This window comes from Neoarius graeffei, chromosome 2 (genome assembly GCF_027579695.1).
Source record: "Neoarius graeffei isolate fNeoGra1 chromosome 2, fNeoGra1.pri, whole genome shotgun sequence".
NCBI lineage: Eukaryota > Metazoa > Chordata > Actinopteri > Siluriformes > Ariidae > Neoarius > Neoarius graeffei.
In genome coordinates, this window is record NC_083570.1 from 68925007 (window position 1) to 68943219 (window position 18213).

General features: G+C 39.0%; 1 protein-coding gene across 1 annotated transcript; it reads left to right on the forward strand.

The window, feature by feature from the left end:
- Window positions 1-383: 383 nt before the first annotated feature.
- Window positions 384-16373, forward strand: dldh (dihydrolipoamide dehydrogenase). The gene is made up of 14 exons (XM_060914790.1): window positions 384-491; window positions 1186-1261; window positions 2140-2219; window positions 5189-5257; window positions 5355-5424; window positions 5734-5834; window positions 5919-6062; window positions 6217-6318; window positions 6985-7175; window positions 10309-10479; window positions 11402-11591; window positions 11704-11841; window positions 12648-12737; window positions 15657-16373. The coding sequence occupies exons 1-14, from the start codon at window positions 453-455 to the stop codon at window positions 15720-15722; spliced, it is 1527 nt and encodes a 508-aa protein (XP_060770773.1). The 5' UTR covers window positions 384-452; the 3' UTR covers window positions 15723-16373.
- Window positions 16374-18213: the final 1840 nt, after the last annotated feature.

Consider the following 18213-nt stretch of genomic DNA (forward strand, 5'->3'; position numbering starts at 1 on the left):
AATACCACACACACACACACACACACACACACACACACACACACTCTCTCTCTCTCTCTAGAGTAGGATAGACAGTTACTTTGATTGATTGATTTTATTTCGTAAAATAATGCACAAAATACATAAATATAGTGTATATTAATATACACGGATAACACAAGAAAGTATAACACTTATTTCCGTTGTGATCCGGCAATACGATAAGATAATGGAATATATTATAAGAGAAAATGAGGGAATTTGGCAGAATAGAGTAGACCGGAATGCATTACGACAGAGCAAAATAGAAAGCACAGAATATGATAAGTTACATATATTTGACGTAATCAACAAGCGACAACATACTTCACGCGGCTCCGCCCAACAATTTCTATTGCGCATGCGTAAAGAAAGGAGTCCTTGGTTGTGCTGGCTGCTGTAGGTGAACCGTAGTGTTTCGGGACACTGTCAAAATGCAGAGCTGGAACCAGCTTTATCGCGCCCTTGCAACGGTAATTATGGTATATGTAACTGAAGTTTGCTCTGCTGAATGTGTCCACAGTGATTTATAGACAGAAATCCAGCAATATGTCGCTTCGTCGCCCAGTTAAGGCCCAGTTAGCTCAGTAGTAATCCTAGCATAGTTTACTTAGCTTCTAACTAAATCAGAGAAAGTAAAGTATGTAACTGCGCATGACTGTGTTTGACATGCGCTTGGCAAAGAATAAATACTTACTTTTGAGCTTGGTCAAGCTTTTGTATGTTAAAATAAATTCTAATTAGCAAAATATGTCTAACTTGAAAAGCTAGCTACTTTGTGTATTTGTGTACCTTATCCTGCCTTACCACGCATGTGTCTTAATATTAATTTCAAGTATACAAGTTGATTAGTTTCAGGTAGGTTGGATTAATATTAATATTACTAGCTAGCAGCAATCAGTTTCCCAAAATACTGCCACTAACTTGCGTATGTGTCTAAATACATTTTCCACAACGCACTTTTTTTGTTTGTTTACCTCGTTTTAAATTAGATCTTTTCGTTACCTTTTTTAGTTGTTGGATGAAGTTGGACTATGCAATACAAGTTAACAAAGACTTCTCTTCCTGATATATTAACTGGCTATGTGTAATAGCTTCTCAAGCATCAATAGTTTGTTTCCGGTTAGTCTGGATTTTCAGTTTTTGTTTGGCTTTGCCCTCCTACAGCGAGGTCAACACCTGCCCTGCAAACTCCATGGAGCTACAGCATTATCTCTGAGAACATATGCTGACAAAGCAGCAAGTAAGACCATTGGACTGCTTGACACTACGTTCAGACTGCAACCTGAAACGAACCATAACCGATTTGTTGTGAAATCCGATTTTTTTGTTAGGCCGTTCACATTACCAATTATACGAGACTTGTATGCGATCTCCAATATGAACGGAAAACGACCCAAAAGTGTCCCGCATGCGCAAATTGACACGTAATAAGCACATCTACGTAATACGTAAACAAAAAAAAAAGCGAACTCTTCAAGTTTGCAAGTAAAGCATGGAGATGAGGCGAGACCTGGCGATGTGGTTTTTGTGGCGGCGGCGGAACTCACACAATAATCTGATTAATGTGGGCAGCAGACTAATGAGACCGAAGGTGTCAAATTACTGGAAATTTCCAGAACAATCTTATAATCTTGTAATACAGGATGATTTAACATCCAGGTCCCTACCAAATCCACCATTAGATTGATCAATTCTATAAAAGTATTTAAATTCTGAAAACTGTACAAATGTTGTTGTTTTCCACCAAAGAGGCGGGATTAGCCAACGCAGAATAGTGACGTTTGTCTCTTGTTGATGACGTGTAGGTCGCATGAATGCGACCTGTCCGGTCAGACTGCAGTCGCATGTGAAAATAACGGATATGCATCGGAATTAGGACCACATATCCAAGCGGCCTGGGTCGCATGTGAAAAAAATCGGATCTGTGTCGTTCAGATTGTCAATAACAAATCGGATACAGGTCGCATATGGGCAAAAAAAATCAGATATGGGTCGTTTCAGGGTGCAGTCTGAACGTAGTCTTAGATGATCACTGCTACCATAATTGCTAAACTATCATGTTCATGAACCTTTACTGAAAGGTGCTGAGTTCAGCTCATGTGCATTCCTTTCATCTAGTTGATGCTGATGTCACAGTAGTGGGCTCTGGACCTGGAGGGTATGTTGCTGCCATCAAAGCTGCACAGCTTGGTTTCAAGGTAAGGTATCAGCCAGCGTTCTTGGTGTAATAGCAAAACAGCCTTTTTCAGTTCTTTTTGTGGCTACTGCCTCACAGAGGCGAAGCGAGGCAGTAGTCACTATGTCATCGTGTTGTAAGAATGAGTGTAACAATAGCACACTGTGCATAAGCATTACAATCACCAAAACTACAAATTATGATCTCACAATACGAATAGTTGATCTTGCATTATCAAAGGTACACAAGGACGGTGGTGTAGTGGTTAGCACTGTCGCCTCACAGCAAGAAGGTTCTGGGTTCAAGCCCGGAGGCTGGCGGGGGCCTTTCTGTGTGGAGTTTGCATGTTCTCCCCATGTCTGCGTGGGTTTCCTCTGGGTTCTCTGGTTTCCCCCACAGTTCAAAGACATGCAGTTAGGTTAACCTGGGGCGGCCTTGGGCTGAAGTGCCCTTGAGCAAGGTACCTAACCCCTGACTGCTCCCTGGGCGCTGTAGTATGGCTGCCCACTGCTCTGGGTGTGTGTGCATGTGTTCACTGCTTCAGATGATTAAATGCAAAAGATGAATCTCACTGTGCTTGAAGTGTGCATGTGACAAATAAAGGTGGTTTCTTCTTCTTCAAGAACAAGTATGTCATCATGATGTAAGAATAAGTGTAACAATAGCGAAACTTCATAACCAATCAGCGCTTATCCTGATCAAGTTCGATTACCCGTTCTACTTCTTGATAAACTTCGGAACCAGTCAGAATCAGAAATAAAGTAAGAGAAACCTCGTTATAAGTTTGTAGTTTCGAAAGATAATCGGCAGATAAAAAAATAAACAAAATTCACCTCATGGTTCGCCAAGGCTACTGATTTGATATCAAGTAAGTGGTGTTTATTTTAAGAAAATGTACCTTTTGTTTATCACAGCTTTTGTTTGGTCCTTCTGAAAGGTCAAATGAAAGGTTTTGTAAGGTTTTTTTTTTTGGCAGATATACAGTGCCCTCCACAATTATTGGCACCCCTGGTTAAGATGTGTGTTAAAAGCCTTAAAGTAAATTAAATTTTTATTGCAGAAGCATAATCTCACACTGAAAATTGTAGAAAAATGTAACCTTTAACTCAAGTGAATTTAAAAAAAAAATCCCTAAGAAATATTTTTCATAAAATCACCTGTTCAACAATTATTGGCACCCATAATTCCTAGAAAATAAATGTAATTGAAGCATTTTTGTCATTTCTACTGTAGTTTATAAAGTTGATCAGAGTATCTAGGAATCTTTAATTAGTAATTAATCACATCCTGTTTCCCTGGGGTATAAATATGATGTGACACAGAGGCCTATTTCTCTTATCCATTCTTCAACATGGGAAAGACAAGAGAACACACCATTCAAGTAAGGCAGATGTGTGTCGACCTTCATAAGTCAGGCAATGGCTACAAGAAAATAGCCACTCGCCTACACCGGCCCGTATCTACAGTCAGAGGAATCATCAAGAAGTTTAAAACAACTGGAACAGTGGCAAATAAGCCTGGACGAGGATGCAAGTTTATCTTGCCACCACACACAGTGAGGAGGATGGTAAGAGAAGTAAAAAGTTCTCCAAAGCTCACTGTTAGAGAATTGCGTCAAAGAGTAGCATCTTGGGGTTACAAAGTCTCCGTAACAACCATCAGGCGCTATCTACATGCCAACAAGCTGTTTGGGAGGCATGCATGGAAAAAGCCTTTTCTCACTTACAAGCATAAATGTAAACGTCTGGAGTTCGCTAAGCGGTACTGGGACCGTGTGCTTTGGTCAGATGAGACCAAGATAGAGCTTTTTGGCAACAAACACACTAAGTGGGTCTGGCATAACACAAAAGATGAGTATGCGGAAAAGCACCTCATGCTCACTGTGAAGGGGGAGGATCGGTGATGCTGTGGGCCTGTTTCTCTTCCAAAGGCCCTGGAACCTTGTTATTGTGCATGGCATCGTGAACTCTTTGAAATACCAGGACATTTTAAATCAAAATCTGGTGGCCTTTGCCCGAAAGCTGAAGATGGGTCGTCACTGGGTCTTTCAGCAAGATAATGACCCTAAACATGTGGCCAAATCTACACAAAAATGGTTCACCAGACAAAATCAAGCTCCTCCCATGGCCATCTCAGTCCCCAGACCTCAACCCAGTTGAAAACCTGTGGGGTGAGCTGAAGAGGAGAGTGCATAGGAGAGGACCCAGGACCCTGGACGATTTAGAGAGATTGTGCAAAGAGGAATGGTCGAATTTCCCTCTCTCTGTATTCTCCCATCTTGTGAAATGTTATAGAAGAATATTAAGTGCTGTCTTGTTGGCAAAAGGAAGTTGTACAAAGTATTAACATCAGGGGTGCCAATAATTGTGGCACACATGATTTCATGTAAAAGAATTATTTCTTAATGTGGGATTTTTTTTTCCCACTGAATAAATGCACTTGAATTAACGGTTGGATTTTTCTCTTTTTTTGCATTATTGTCTTATTTTTAAAAAAAATGAATTTATTAGAAGCCTAAGAACATATCTTAATATGCCAATAATTGTGGGGGGCATTGTATTTGAGAAGCCGATATCAAACTTCTGCTATTCGCTTTAATTTTATTTGAGTCTTTACACTGCATTTGTGAAACAAAATGTGCTCATTAGTACTAAATAATGCCTCTAAGACAATTCATGAACAAGTGCTTTCTTACTATTTTGAAAAAAGATATAGTTCACAGCACTGTATTTTGAATAAAACACAGTAAAGAAAATTAGTAATCAAAATACTACAAGCCCTGATGCTGCTCACAGCTTGGTGATGCTTGCAAGAGATGATACAAGTATAACTGATAAAATTTTTATATATTTTATATATGTTATATTTACTGTATGGACATGGTATTGGAAAACAATTTTATTTATAAGCAGTAGCCACATGTACCCATAGGGTACCTATTCACCCCCCCCCCCCAAATTGATTAACATTGCTTATTGTGTCCTTTTGCAGACAGTGTGTGTGGAGAAGAATGACACTCTTGGAGGCACCTGCTTAAACGTGGGCTGCATCCCATCAAAAGTATTTTATATTTTTTCTTACTAATTGGGTGAATCAGCCATTTAAAAAAAAATCTGTGATTGGAACAATTTTCTGACAATTGTATTGTATTTTCAAGGCCCTGTTAAACAACTCTTATCTGTATCACTTGGCACATGGAAAGGATTTTGAAAGCCGAGGTATTGAAAGTAAGTACAGTCTCACGTTTTTCATTTGCTTCAGCTACTTTTTTTTTTAATAAATAAAAACACTGATGTCTTCTTAGTAACTTGGCCAAGTCTCTCCATGCTTCTCTTGCCAGGTTATGCAAAACATCAGTGGCATGATGACCGTTTGTTTTAAGACATGTATCCCATATGTACAATATTCAGTATCTGATAGCCCTACAGCAGTATAGTAACTGCCATGTTATCTGTGCTGCCAACATAAGGATTGATACAAATTAATTGAATGTGAACATTTAAACTCAAGCCTGTTTCAAATTTTATTTTTTTAAGTCCAAGGGATTTCGTTAAACTTGGAGAAGATGATGGCACAGAAGAGTGGTGCTGTCAAAGCCTTGACAGGAGGCATTGCACACTTATTTAAACAGAATAAGGTATGCCTGTAAACATAAACAGTTCTTCTAGAGGGGTTCAAATTGAGTTATTTACTACTGTTGTGGTGCTTAATTCTTCTAAAGGTGACACATGTCAATGGGTTTGGAACTGTAACCGGGAAAAATCAGGTCACTGCAAAGACAGCTGATGGTGGTGAGCAGGTCATTAACACCAAAAACATCCTCATTGCTACAGGATCAGAGGTCACTCCATTCCCAGGCATTGAGGTACTCCAGATTTATTTGCCAAAATATAAATATTTTTAATAGTTACAAATTAACTTCACAAGCCTCTAATAAATATACATCCACGTTTAACATTTTGGTTTTAAAAATCGTTTTAGTTTGATTTCAACTTGTAGCTTACAATTTTTACTGGCAGATTGATGAAGACACTATCGTATCCTCTACGGGGGCACTGTCCCTTAAGAAGGTCCCTGAAGAACTGATTGTTATTGGAGCTGGAGTTATTGGAGTGGAGCTGGTGAGTAAATGGGACATATATAATGTGTAAAATCCCAATTCCAAAAAAGATGGGATGCTTTATAAAATATAAATAAAAACATAATGCGATGATTTGCAAACCATGGAAACCCTATATTTAATTGAAAATAGTACAGAGACAACATATCAAATGTTGAAACTAGAGAAATCTTATTGTTGTTTGAAAAATATATGCTCATTTTGAATTTAGTGCCAGCAACACGTTTCAAAAAAAGTTGGGACAGGGGAATGTTTACCACTGTGTTGCATCACCTCTACTTTTAAGAACACTGTAAATGTTTGGAAACTGAGGAGACCAGTTGCTGTAGTTTTGAAAGAGAAATGTTGTCCCATTCTTACCCAATATAGGATTTCAGTTGCTTAACAGTTCAGTCTCCTTCCTTGTATTTTGCACTTCATAATGCACCAAATAATTTAAATGGGAGACAGGTCTGGACTGCAGGCAGGCCAGTTTAGCACCTGGACTCTCTCACTCCAGATCCATGCAGTTGTAATACATGTGGAATGTAGTTTGGTATTGTCTTGCTGAAACAAGCAAGGCCTTCCCTGAAAAAGACGTCATCTGAATGGCAGCATGTTGTTCCATAATCTGTCGGCTTTATATTGATCATGGTGTTCTCTACATTCTGTATTTTATACATTTCAGGGCTCAGTGTGGCACAGACTGGGCTCCAAAGTGACAGCAGTGGAATTCCTGGGCCACGTTGGTGGGATGGGCATCGATATGGAGATCTCCAAGAATTTCCAGCGTATTCTCCAGAAACAGGGCATGAAGTTTAAGCTGGGTACCAAAGTCATGGGTGCTACCAGGAGGCCTGATGGCAAGATTGATGTGGCGTAAGTTTAAACTTCACTTAAGCTGTTATTGTCGTCTCTCTTACGTTAGTCAAAAATAGCGCATGTATGAAGTAAGCAGGTCCATGCTACTGTGTGCAGACTTTTATACACAAGCCACATTATTAATCTAATTGTATTGCATTTTATAGAATCAGATTCCTAATGAGGAGGTCAGAATTGACAATGATGATAAATTTCTGAGATGCCATGAGGAAGTATGTTTGAGAGGAACCAGACAAAATGCTTTAAAAAAACAAACAAACAAAAAAAACAGCCTCTTCTGGGTGACACCAGATAGAGGGACTGTAAATCATTATAGTTTGAAGAGAAAAGGCAAAAGATACAATGAGTGGAAAGGGTGTACTGCAGACGTTCCCAAACGTTTTGTATGAACAACTCCAAATGGATGATATGAATCTTCTGCAACCCCATTATGAATTTTTTTGGCCACCCTGAATTTTATTTACTTATTTTTTTTTCATTCCATATTTATAATGTAGGACTTCAGGAAATAATTTGATGTATTTTTGTTTGTTTTCAAGACTTCTGCTCAGCGTCTATGTTGTCAAGGAACTAGCAGAGAGTTAGTGATATTCATAATATTAATTTGCAAAATAAATGAATTAAAGATAATTTTTTTTTTTTTTTATCCCCCGCTGGCTGAAAGGCCCGAAAGGGGATTATGTCGTGGCACCGTCCATCTGTCCGTCCCGGGAAGGGTACTCCTCTTCTGAAATCAACTCCTCTCTCAATTTTTGGAGAAATTTCACGAAACTTGGCAGGATTCTTTGTTATATGTCAGTAATACGCATATTGTAATTTCATTAAATTGGGTCACATTTTACCAGAGTTACAGCCCTTGATTAACAAAATTATACTTTGACAATTTCATAAGTGTGTTTTCCTTCTGAAATCAACTCCTCTCTCAATTTTTGGAGGATTTTCTCAAAGCTTGGCAGAAGGCATTGTTATATGATGGTAATACGCATATTGCGATTTAATTTTGTTTGTGAAAATTTTACCAGAGTTTTGAACCTTGATTAAATAACCTGTACTTTGACAATTTCATGAGGGTGTACGTTCTTCTGAAATCAACTCCACTCACAATTTGAGGAGGAATTTCACCTCAAAAGGCTTTGTTGTATGACAGTTATACGCATACTGAAATTTCATTTAATATGGGCAACTTTTACCAGAGTTATGCCCTTGATTATTAACAAACTTGTACTTTTAGCAATTTCATCAAGGTGTGCCTGCTTTCTGAAATCACCTTCTCTCACAATTTTTGGAGGAATTTCATGTAATTTGGCAAAAAGGTTTTTTTTTATCCCCCACTGGCCGAAAGGCCCGAAGGGAGATTGTCGTGGCGATGTCCGTCTGTCCTGGGAAGGGGACTCGTTTCTGAAATCAACTCCTCTCTCAATTTTTGGAGGAATTTCATGAAACGTGACAGGATTCTTTGTTATATGTTGGTAATATGCATATTGCAATTTCGTTCAATTCAGTCACATTTTACCAGAGTTATGGCAGAGTTGCCAGCGGGGGATATTGTGCTCTCGGAGCACTCTTGTGAGTTTGTCTTATGGTCCTGCATGTGTAAATCAAGTGGGAACCCCTGATGAATTCAATGAGCATACTGTAGATAGGAGTGATCTTGGATGACCGGCTTTATGATTACAGCAGTAGTTTTTAGAGAGTACATCAGTCTCCAGCATGATCTGTTTGCCCTGATTTTTTTTTTTTTGAGCAAGGTTAAATTGATTGTAGTTTGTCTGCTCTGAATGATAAATTTTAAGTTCATACAAATAAAATTTAACTAGAGCATTTAACCACAGACTGTCACAAAGCACCTTTACAGAAATGTATCTTTCCAGATATAAATTTTGCATATTAATTTATAAACTCATAGGTCTGTGTGAATAATGGTGAAACTTTGTTCATGTAATATTCATGCAGGGGCTTCAAAGTTTGGGAGAATAGCAGGGTACAAATAATTTACAGCAGGGTGCAAAATGGTAAAATGTCTGCCAGCGGCAGACATAATGCACGCAAAGCGTGCAGGGATATATATATATGAGAGAGAGAGATATGCAAGTACGAATTTTTCATGGGGTGGGATGGTTTGGAACAGACCATCTAAAATTGGGATAACATTTACCCGGGACGGGTATTTGAGGCGGGTCGTCTAGCTTAAGCTTGATTAGCATTGTTACGCACGCCAGTGTTTCCCACAGAAATTTTGGAGACTATGGGGGCAGCCCATGGAGGAGGTGCGGGGGTTGTTTAAAATTGAGTGATATGTTAAATATTAAGTTATTACTGAAAAACTATTGATTAAAAAAAACAAAGACACTGAGAAATGGTCCTATAAACAACTTTACCAATATAAAAGATTACCAGGACTACAAAAATGCAGAAAAATAGGCTTTACTTATCCAAATGCACCTGTTGGTTCAAAAGTTAAAGTGCAGAGAACCTCACAGCACAACATGAAGTTACCTTAAAATATAATATAAATGCCTCAGCTTTCATGTAAGAAAAAAAAACTATTAATACTAGTACTGTGTGCAGGCAGTCTCTCCTGAAGACTAAATTAAACAATAATTATAAACTAATAAAATAAATGGCTCAGGCTTCATAGAAGAAAAAAAACAATTTGAACAGAATCTCACAGTATGATGCTGAAGCTGCCTAAACAATGGAAAATAAAATACCATTTTGGTAAAAACGTTGGCATCCATTAATTTCTTGTATTAAGTAAAAAAATATGTTGCCAGATACTGCTGACGTTTTACAGCCTAAAATATGTTCAAAAACCGCCCAGATTGGGCGGGAAACCTCCCAATCTGGCAACACAGGCGGCAGTAATGGCTGCACTCGTGTCGAGGATGTAAACACAGTTGATGCGGCAACGGACATACATGACATAGTGGATGTAATTTACGTTCACAACTTTTTTTGCTGTCAGAAATATTTAATATTAAATGTTGTGACTCGACTGACAATAGCCGGCGGCATAACAAGCCATAGCCAGCGATTTGCCGCCGGGGACCGGCTACTTTTGAGACCGCTGTTCATGGGGAAAGTATAGTCATGGGAAAAGAGCAGTGATGGCAGTGTTTTGTGTTTACAGCGTGGAGGCTGCTGCTGGAGGCAAGAACGAGACGCTCACTTGTGATGTGCTACTAGTGTGTATCGGCCGTCGCCCTTACACAAAAGACCTCGGTCTTGAGAACGTTGGTATTGAGCTGGACAACCGTGGCAGGATACCCATCAACAACCGGTTCCAGACCAAAGTGCCCAGGTACTCCAAGCTCAAGGGAAATGAACTAATTTTGCTTGTGACCAGAACAATACCGACTGATGAATAATGCAAGAATATCATTCATTATTCTATCCACATTCACTGGATATGAGCAGTCACATGCTCTGAACAGCTACTGTACAACCAGGCTATCAGCTCATATACCATGAGTAGAGAAAAACAAAATGGCAGAGTGTGTTGCTGAAACAACCAAGGACGAAATTAAAACAAAATACAAAAAAAAGGCCACCAAAATATGGAGTGAAAGTATTTGATGGTAAGAATGTATCCCCCCCGAATTATTATTATTATTATTATTATTAGCAGCATTTTTCACAAATTGCTACTGTCATTTCGCCGGTTTGTTTACATTCTAAGCAGAAATGATTTTGTTGGCCGTTTTGTATAAAGTTTTTATTTATTGAATTTGCAAAAAAATAAAAATGCTGTTTCTCAAAATCCAGTGAACGTGGATATAATAAAACTGTTATTCTACTCAGTCTCGACATACATGGCTTATAGCTAACTCAGTGCTATGCACCTCGTTGGCTATCAGCTCATGTACGACTCGATTTTGTGGAATAACTGTTATTCATGTTTCCCATAATGAATAAAAACTTGGCATACTATTACCTACAGTTACTCTGTCATTAAGGCATTTGATATGATGTATAAAAGTCATATCCATGATTAGATTTTGGAATCAATCCAAACAGGGTCAAGGTCATAGCAAGGCATACAAATAGTAAGAAGAATGACCTCAATTAGTTGACCATGGAAGCATCATAGTCGAGTTCTACTTGTTTATCTGGAAAGCTTAAATTGTATTCATTTGCTGTGCACATTGAGTAATTTGTTTCCTAAGAATGAACAGTCCTCTGGTTAGGGCGTGGTTTCAGCCATTATCCATTTCTGAATGCAGTGTTTATGCCATTGGTGACGTGGTGGCTGGTCCCATGCTGGCACACAAAGCAGAGGACGAAGGCATAATATGCGTAGAGGGAATGGCAGGAGGAGCCGTTCACATTGACTATAACTGTGTTCCTTCAGTCATCTATACACACCCTGAAGTCGCATGGGTCGGCAAGAATGAGGAGCAGCTTAAGGAAGAAGTGAGATCTTTTTATCATTTAGTTCATTTCAGTGAGCTCATAACCCTCACCCACCCCCTTCCCCAGGGTATTATTTAAACTTACTTTGCCTCCTGGAACATGTTTCCTTCAGGGTATCCCTTACAAAATTGGCAAATTCCCCTTTGCTGCTAATAGCAGAGCAAAGACTAATGCTGATACAGATGGCCTGGTGAAGATCCTGAGTCACAAGGAGACCGACAGAATGCTGGGAGCTCACATCCTTGGATCGGTGAGTGAAATTAGCCATGCAGCTGTTTTTCAAGTGTTTCCACTGTTTGCTTGGAGCGCTTTCACACACACAATCCATTTGCAGTGTCTGAAACAAAGCAGAATTAATACTTTTTTGGTTTGTTTGCTGTTTGGTTTACTTTCACACTGGACATAATTAAATTAACTAAAAATCAATGAAGCATTGGCTGGGGTGGGGTTGTGTCCTCGTAGAACTCGTTGCTTGGAAATATGGTGACAGAATACAGTAAACAAACCATTACCACTTGTGCATAGAAACCACAAAAATAATCCCACAAAGATCTGGCAGTCAGTTACAAGATGATTATATGAATAACTAGTTTAAAATATTTTGTGTATGATTCTACTGTTTTACTCTTTATTTGTCTATCAGAATATCCAGATTATGTTGCATTTCTGCAGTGCTACAGCTCTGTCCGGTGTGTCTCTCATGGTTCAGTTTAGCAGCTCGCATCTACAAAAAAAAAAAACCCTCAAAATGCACATTTAGTCCAAATCTTGCAGTTAGAGTCACTGTCAAAATCTTTCTTGCTTGTACCCGACTAGTGTTCAGTGCTGGAACTGGACCGAGACCGCCTTGCTCATATGGTCTCGGATCATTTGGTTTGATCCACACATGCAATTTCTGTGTTCTGATTTGCTTAACAAACTTTACCAAAAAGGAAAGTATCACTCATTCAAACTGGCCAAACACTGTACCCTTAATAATGTACACTTCTGCAGATGATATTGATTTTATTTTTTTTTTAATTGGCATCAGCTGAAAGAGAGTGCTTTGTTCCGCAGGGAGCTGGAGAGATGATCAATGAGGCTGCACTAGCAATGGAATATGGAGCATCATGTGAGGATGTTGCAAGGGTCTGCCACGCCCATCCTGTAAGTAATGCTAAAAAAACTCTGAAGAGAATAATTGCAAAACACGACAATTATAAACAACTACGTTTCCCTCCAGGTGTCAAGGCTATTTTGTATTTAAGTTGAGGACATTATTATTATTATTATTATTATTGTGAGGGAGAACATCATGTCTTTTTATATCGACCTCATAATTTTCCTTTCTTTGTAATTTTCTAGTGTAAAAGTATAGGACAGCTTTTCAATGTCATTATACCCCCATTCCGAAGGGGGGGATTATACTGGTTTACCTCTGTCTGTCCAAAACACCCTTTTTCTCAGCAACCACAAATCATAGCCACTTTGTACCAAACCTCAGCTTGGGGTTCCATACCATGCATACCATGTTCAGGTCTGTCGCACATCAACTTCCTGTTTACCGACCGAATGTATTTACAAAACATATAGCCTGGATTTACAAAATTTTCATAACATTTTTCTCAGCAACTACAAATCACAACTGCTTGATATTTGGTACCGAGGTTCAGCTTGGGGTTCTATACCGTTTTCAGGTCTGTCCCACATCGACTTCCTGTTTACCCACTGAATGTATTTATGAAATGTATAACCTGGATTTACAAAATTTTCATAGCATTTTTCTCAGCAACTACAAATCACAGCGGCTTGATATTTGGTACTGAGGTTCAGCTTGGGGTTCTATACCATGTATATCGTTTTTGGGTCTGTCCCACATCACCTTCCTGTTTACCGACTGAATGTATTTACGAAGCATCTCATGTCATCTCTTTATCTGTAGCCGCTTTATCCTGTTCTGCAGGGTTGCAGGCAAGCTGGAGCCTATCCCAGCTGACTACGGGCGAAAGGCGGGGTACACCCTGGACAAGTCGTCAGGTCATCACAGGGCTGACACATAGACACAGACAACCATTCACACTCACATTCACACCTACGCTCAATTTAGAGCCACCAGTTAACCTAACCTGCATGTCTTTGGACTGTGGGGGAAACCAGAGCACCCGGAGGAAACCCACGCGGACACGGGGAGAACATGCAAACTAGGGCTGTGCCGATAGACGATGCCATCGTCCATCGACGATGGTGGTCATCCATCACGATGGAGAGCCACCATCGTGATACCATGCCCCCTCCTGTCATAAACATGCTTATATCATCTGGGCCTATTTAACCAAAAAAGTTAGTTTTTTGTTAGTTTAGTAAGTTAGTTTTGTTTAATATATTATATAACATATAATTATATATAAATACATAATTATATAAATCATTATAAAGTAATGTCCTATTACCGCTTGTTCACGTAGGCTATGGTGCAGGGACGTGCTAGTGAACATAACATGTGGTTACACAAATGCAGTATGCTACTAATAATAAATTTTGACTTCATTTTTTAACCTACACTATACTTTTAATGTAAAATTTGTCATGTTGTTCAAACAAATAGCTACTATTAACGACTTCAGTCAGGAAATATTGCACCTTATCAAACGGCAGTGAAGCGCAGACTTCGGCAGAAGTCAAATAACTTTAATCTGGTAAATAGGCCTACTTTCAGACCCAAAATGGTCCACTCTAAGCCATAATGTCAAACCAAATGGAAGAATGAAGGTGATTCTGACAAATGTAAAGACAGTAAAAAAAACAATATTAAATCATGATTTTAAAAGCTGGTGCAATAATTCAAACACTAATAAATTGGAAAAATTAGCGCGTTCAAGTGCGCACTAAAGGCCGAAACGCATCTCCAATTGATATGGTGTAAATAAACAATGAGTAATAGCTTAAGTGTAGTTTCTTCTCAGAATTTGAATACTAGTCTTTCATTGTTAGAGCTGATTAATATCTTACCGTGATCAGTGAGTGCTCGGGGAGGTTCATTTCCACCTGCGCTTTGCGCAGCTCATTTCTCCGAAGCCAGCTGTGTGCAAACGCAGTGTTGACTGCTCGGTCTGTACTGGCCCTCTGTTGCGCAAGTGAGTTGGTTATGGCCAGGTTCAAATTGTGCCCAAAACAACTTAACCACAGCCATTTCAATTGCCTGATGGCTGTGACAATATTCGCCCCGTTGTCCGTTGTTATGCAGGCGATCTTTTTCTCCTCTATTTTCCATTCGGCAAGTGTCTCGCGCAGTGCGTCTTCTAAATTGTCCGCTGAATGTGTCTCTGGCATGAAACTCGTCTGCAGGCATTTGGACTGCATTGCCTACTCTCGGTCCACATAATGTACGGTAACTGACATGTAAGGCATCATGTTGCAGCTGGACCATATATCCGTTATCAAGGCCAAATATTCCACATCACCCAGCGCTTTTTTCTTTATGTGCCAAAGCCTTGGATGAGTATCTAATACTTTTATTAATAATAATAATAATAATAAAATATTTAATAATATGGTATTAAAATCCCCCCCCACGATATGATCGTCCATCACGATGTTTGCACTATAAACATCGTCGATGCCAATTAAGGGGACATCGCACAGCCCTAATGCAAACTCCGCACAGAAAGGCCCTCGCCGGTCACGGGGCTCGAACCTGGACCTTCTTGCTGTGAGGCGACAGCGCTAACCACTACACCACCGTGCCGCCCCTTTACGAAACATATAGGGTGGATTTTGATGCTATTTCAAAATGACAATTTACCAGGATGCTATTTGAAATCCCTGGGGAGAACACTGCTCTTTACTTGTTTCAGGGTTAATTATTTGTTGAAGTCAACATTCATAATAAGTGTCCTATTCCTTCGATTGCTTGCATTCTAATATAAGTGAGAGTGTGGGGGGGGAATAAGTAAGTGAGCAGTAGCTCACAGTTGATCTTGTTAAATATCATCATACTGGGAAACATTGAGTGGTGTTTTTTGTTTTTTGTTTTTCCTCTCCCAGACCTGTTCAGCTTTATTGACTCAAACTTTTCTTTCTTTCCAGACTGTATCAGAGGCCTTCAGAGAAGCCAATCTTGCTGCTTCATTTGGAAAAGCTATCAATTTCTAGATTGCACACATTGTATATAATTGTCTGCTTCGTTATTGGATTCAGTATATCATTACGGCACGCATTTGCGATCCTGAACCCTTAGTTTTCAGGAGACAGCATCAAGGAAAACTACAGTAGAACTGTTCCATTTAGTATGTAATTTAAATGTTCTAATAAAAAGATTGGGTCTTGTAATGCTCTGGAAGTGTGTACGTCCCATATGAGTGCACTGTATTTGTGGTGTGAACAGTCCTAAACAAAGCGTTAGTCACAAAACGATAGAGGGATGAAGTGGAAATGCAGCCAAATCGATTTCAAGCACACATACATATGTGGAATTAAGGAAACGGAAAGTTTCTTTGGTATGGAATTTTTTTTTTTTTCTGTGATCATTTTACTAAGTACAATATGCAAATGCAGTAGAGTAGTTGTTTTGAGTTTGGAATTCACAAAAGGTATGAATGCTGATAAGGTTTTAAATCCTCTTGCAGCCAAACTGTCATAGTTAAGCCCTTGAGTATGGACCTTAACAATCTCTGCACCAGAAGCACTACACCATGTCTGACCCAAGACTCTGACCCCAGCTCCTTCCAAGCTGGGATTTGAAAGGAAAAATGTTCGTTGTACTGCATATGTATAATGTCAATAAAACATGTCTTTCTAATCAGATGATTAATAACGGGAAACTGAGTTATTCAGTTTAAAATTTGTTTTTCGGAATAACATTTGAAAATTACTCATTTTGAAATTTGTTTGGATCATGTAGAGCCTACACTTCAGCTACTGTATTGAAACAAACAGAGCTTTATGACCACAAATGTATCACACAGTGTAATTTCAGTGCAATCAAGTGTTTGCACCCTGATTTGGAATGAAGCAGAAAGGAAACCTGGCATGGTTAAACTGATCAGATCAGGAGTAGCTGTGATTTTTAGTTCATGTGGTCATTTATTTACTTGGATAAAATGATTGATTTAATTTTGGAAGTGATATGGTGGAGGAACAGTTTTCAGATATATTTGGGAATAAGAACTCCTTACGTGGATTCCTGCTCAGGTTAATTTCTAGGTTGTTCCATGTATTCCTTAAAAAAAAGAACTTAATGAAAAAATTTAGTGTAACTTTATTTTTGCTGGAATAAATACTATAAATATATTATAACATTAGCTTGTGTAGGTGTGTGTGTGTGTGTGTGTATAAAGGAATTGTACTATTTCGACCTGGTGGTGGAGTGTTTGGCTAACAAGTATGGAGGTGAAGTGTAATAGCTGGAAATGTTATCACACACACAAAATCATAATTCATCTGACTTCCCAAAGTGCCAAATATGAATTTGAGGTGGGAAAAAAAAGCATTTTACAGCCAGTATTTGTTTTTGTGTATCGAGTTGTTCTGAAGCAACTTCCAAAGCACAGGCTACTGTGATATTTAGGAAAGGCATCTTTGCATAAATCAGGTAGATTTCCTAAACGTTGCAAAAGTCTATACTAAACTATGGTTACTCACCATGCTTTATGGGATGTAATTTATTCTTTTTTAATAAACTCTTTGGTTTTGCTGATGTTATGACCATTTAAAAGTGCTGACTGCAAAGTTTAATTCTGGGCAAAATGTTCTATTTCTATTGCTGTTGGAGTTTTGAGACGTTTCGCTGCTGCATACACCATGTATCCTATGTGTCAATGTTTTGGCAAGATAAAATGTGTCCCGCATTCTATGATTCCGGAGATTGCTGAAACAAATGAGCAATAATATCACATGACCACCGTGGGGCATAAATGACGTATTTTGAACCAAAACAAGTCAGCAAACATGGCCAGCTAAAAGCCAGTGGAAAAGAAAAGGGAAGCCTGCCTAGTGATTGCAACTCCAAGACAGAGTGAGGTTACTGTAGATGACTAAATCATTGTAGGTAGCGCTTAGCTGTCTTAGCTTTAGAATGCATGGGCTCGACTCCACGATAGCGAGTATGGAGGTATACACCTAATGTTTTGATCTTACAGAGAAAGAAACGAGAACGCAAAAGCAGTAACGGAGAAAAGATATATTCATCTTTTGTTTCACAGATCTATTTGTGAATATCAACCACAACTTGCATCCCTGCGACTCAAAACTCTCTGAGGTCGATGCAGAGTCACATTTTCCCCACATTGCCATCTTGGTGTGACGCGGTTCCACAGTTATGCTAATTAGTTAAAGCTCCTCACATTTGGCTGTTTCCGTCGGATCATACTGTTTACCTCAAGAGGTAGGAAAACGGTCCCAAAATGGAGGAAAGCGACCCTCAGCGCATCAAAATGATCATATCTCGTCCGCATGATATTGTTCTTGCGAAACAGGAAAATGCCATGCACAATAAAAACAAAAATAAATGTAAAATTTCAGGTGACTTTACAGTCAGCACCTTTTTAAGAATTTTTGTCTAGTCTTAAATCTTAATCTCATCTCATCTCATTATCTGTAGCCACTTTATCCTGTTCTACAGGGTCGCAGGCAAGCTGGAGCCTAT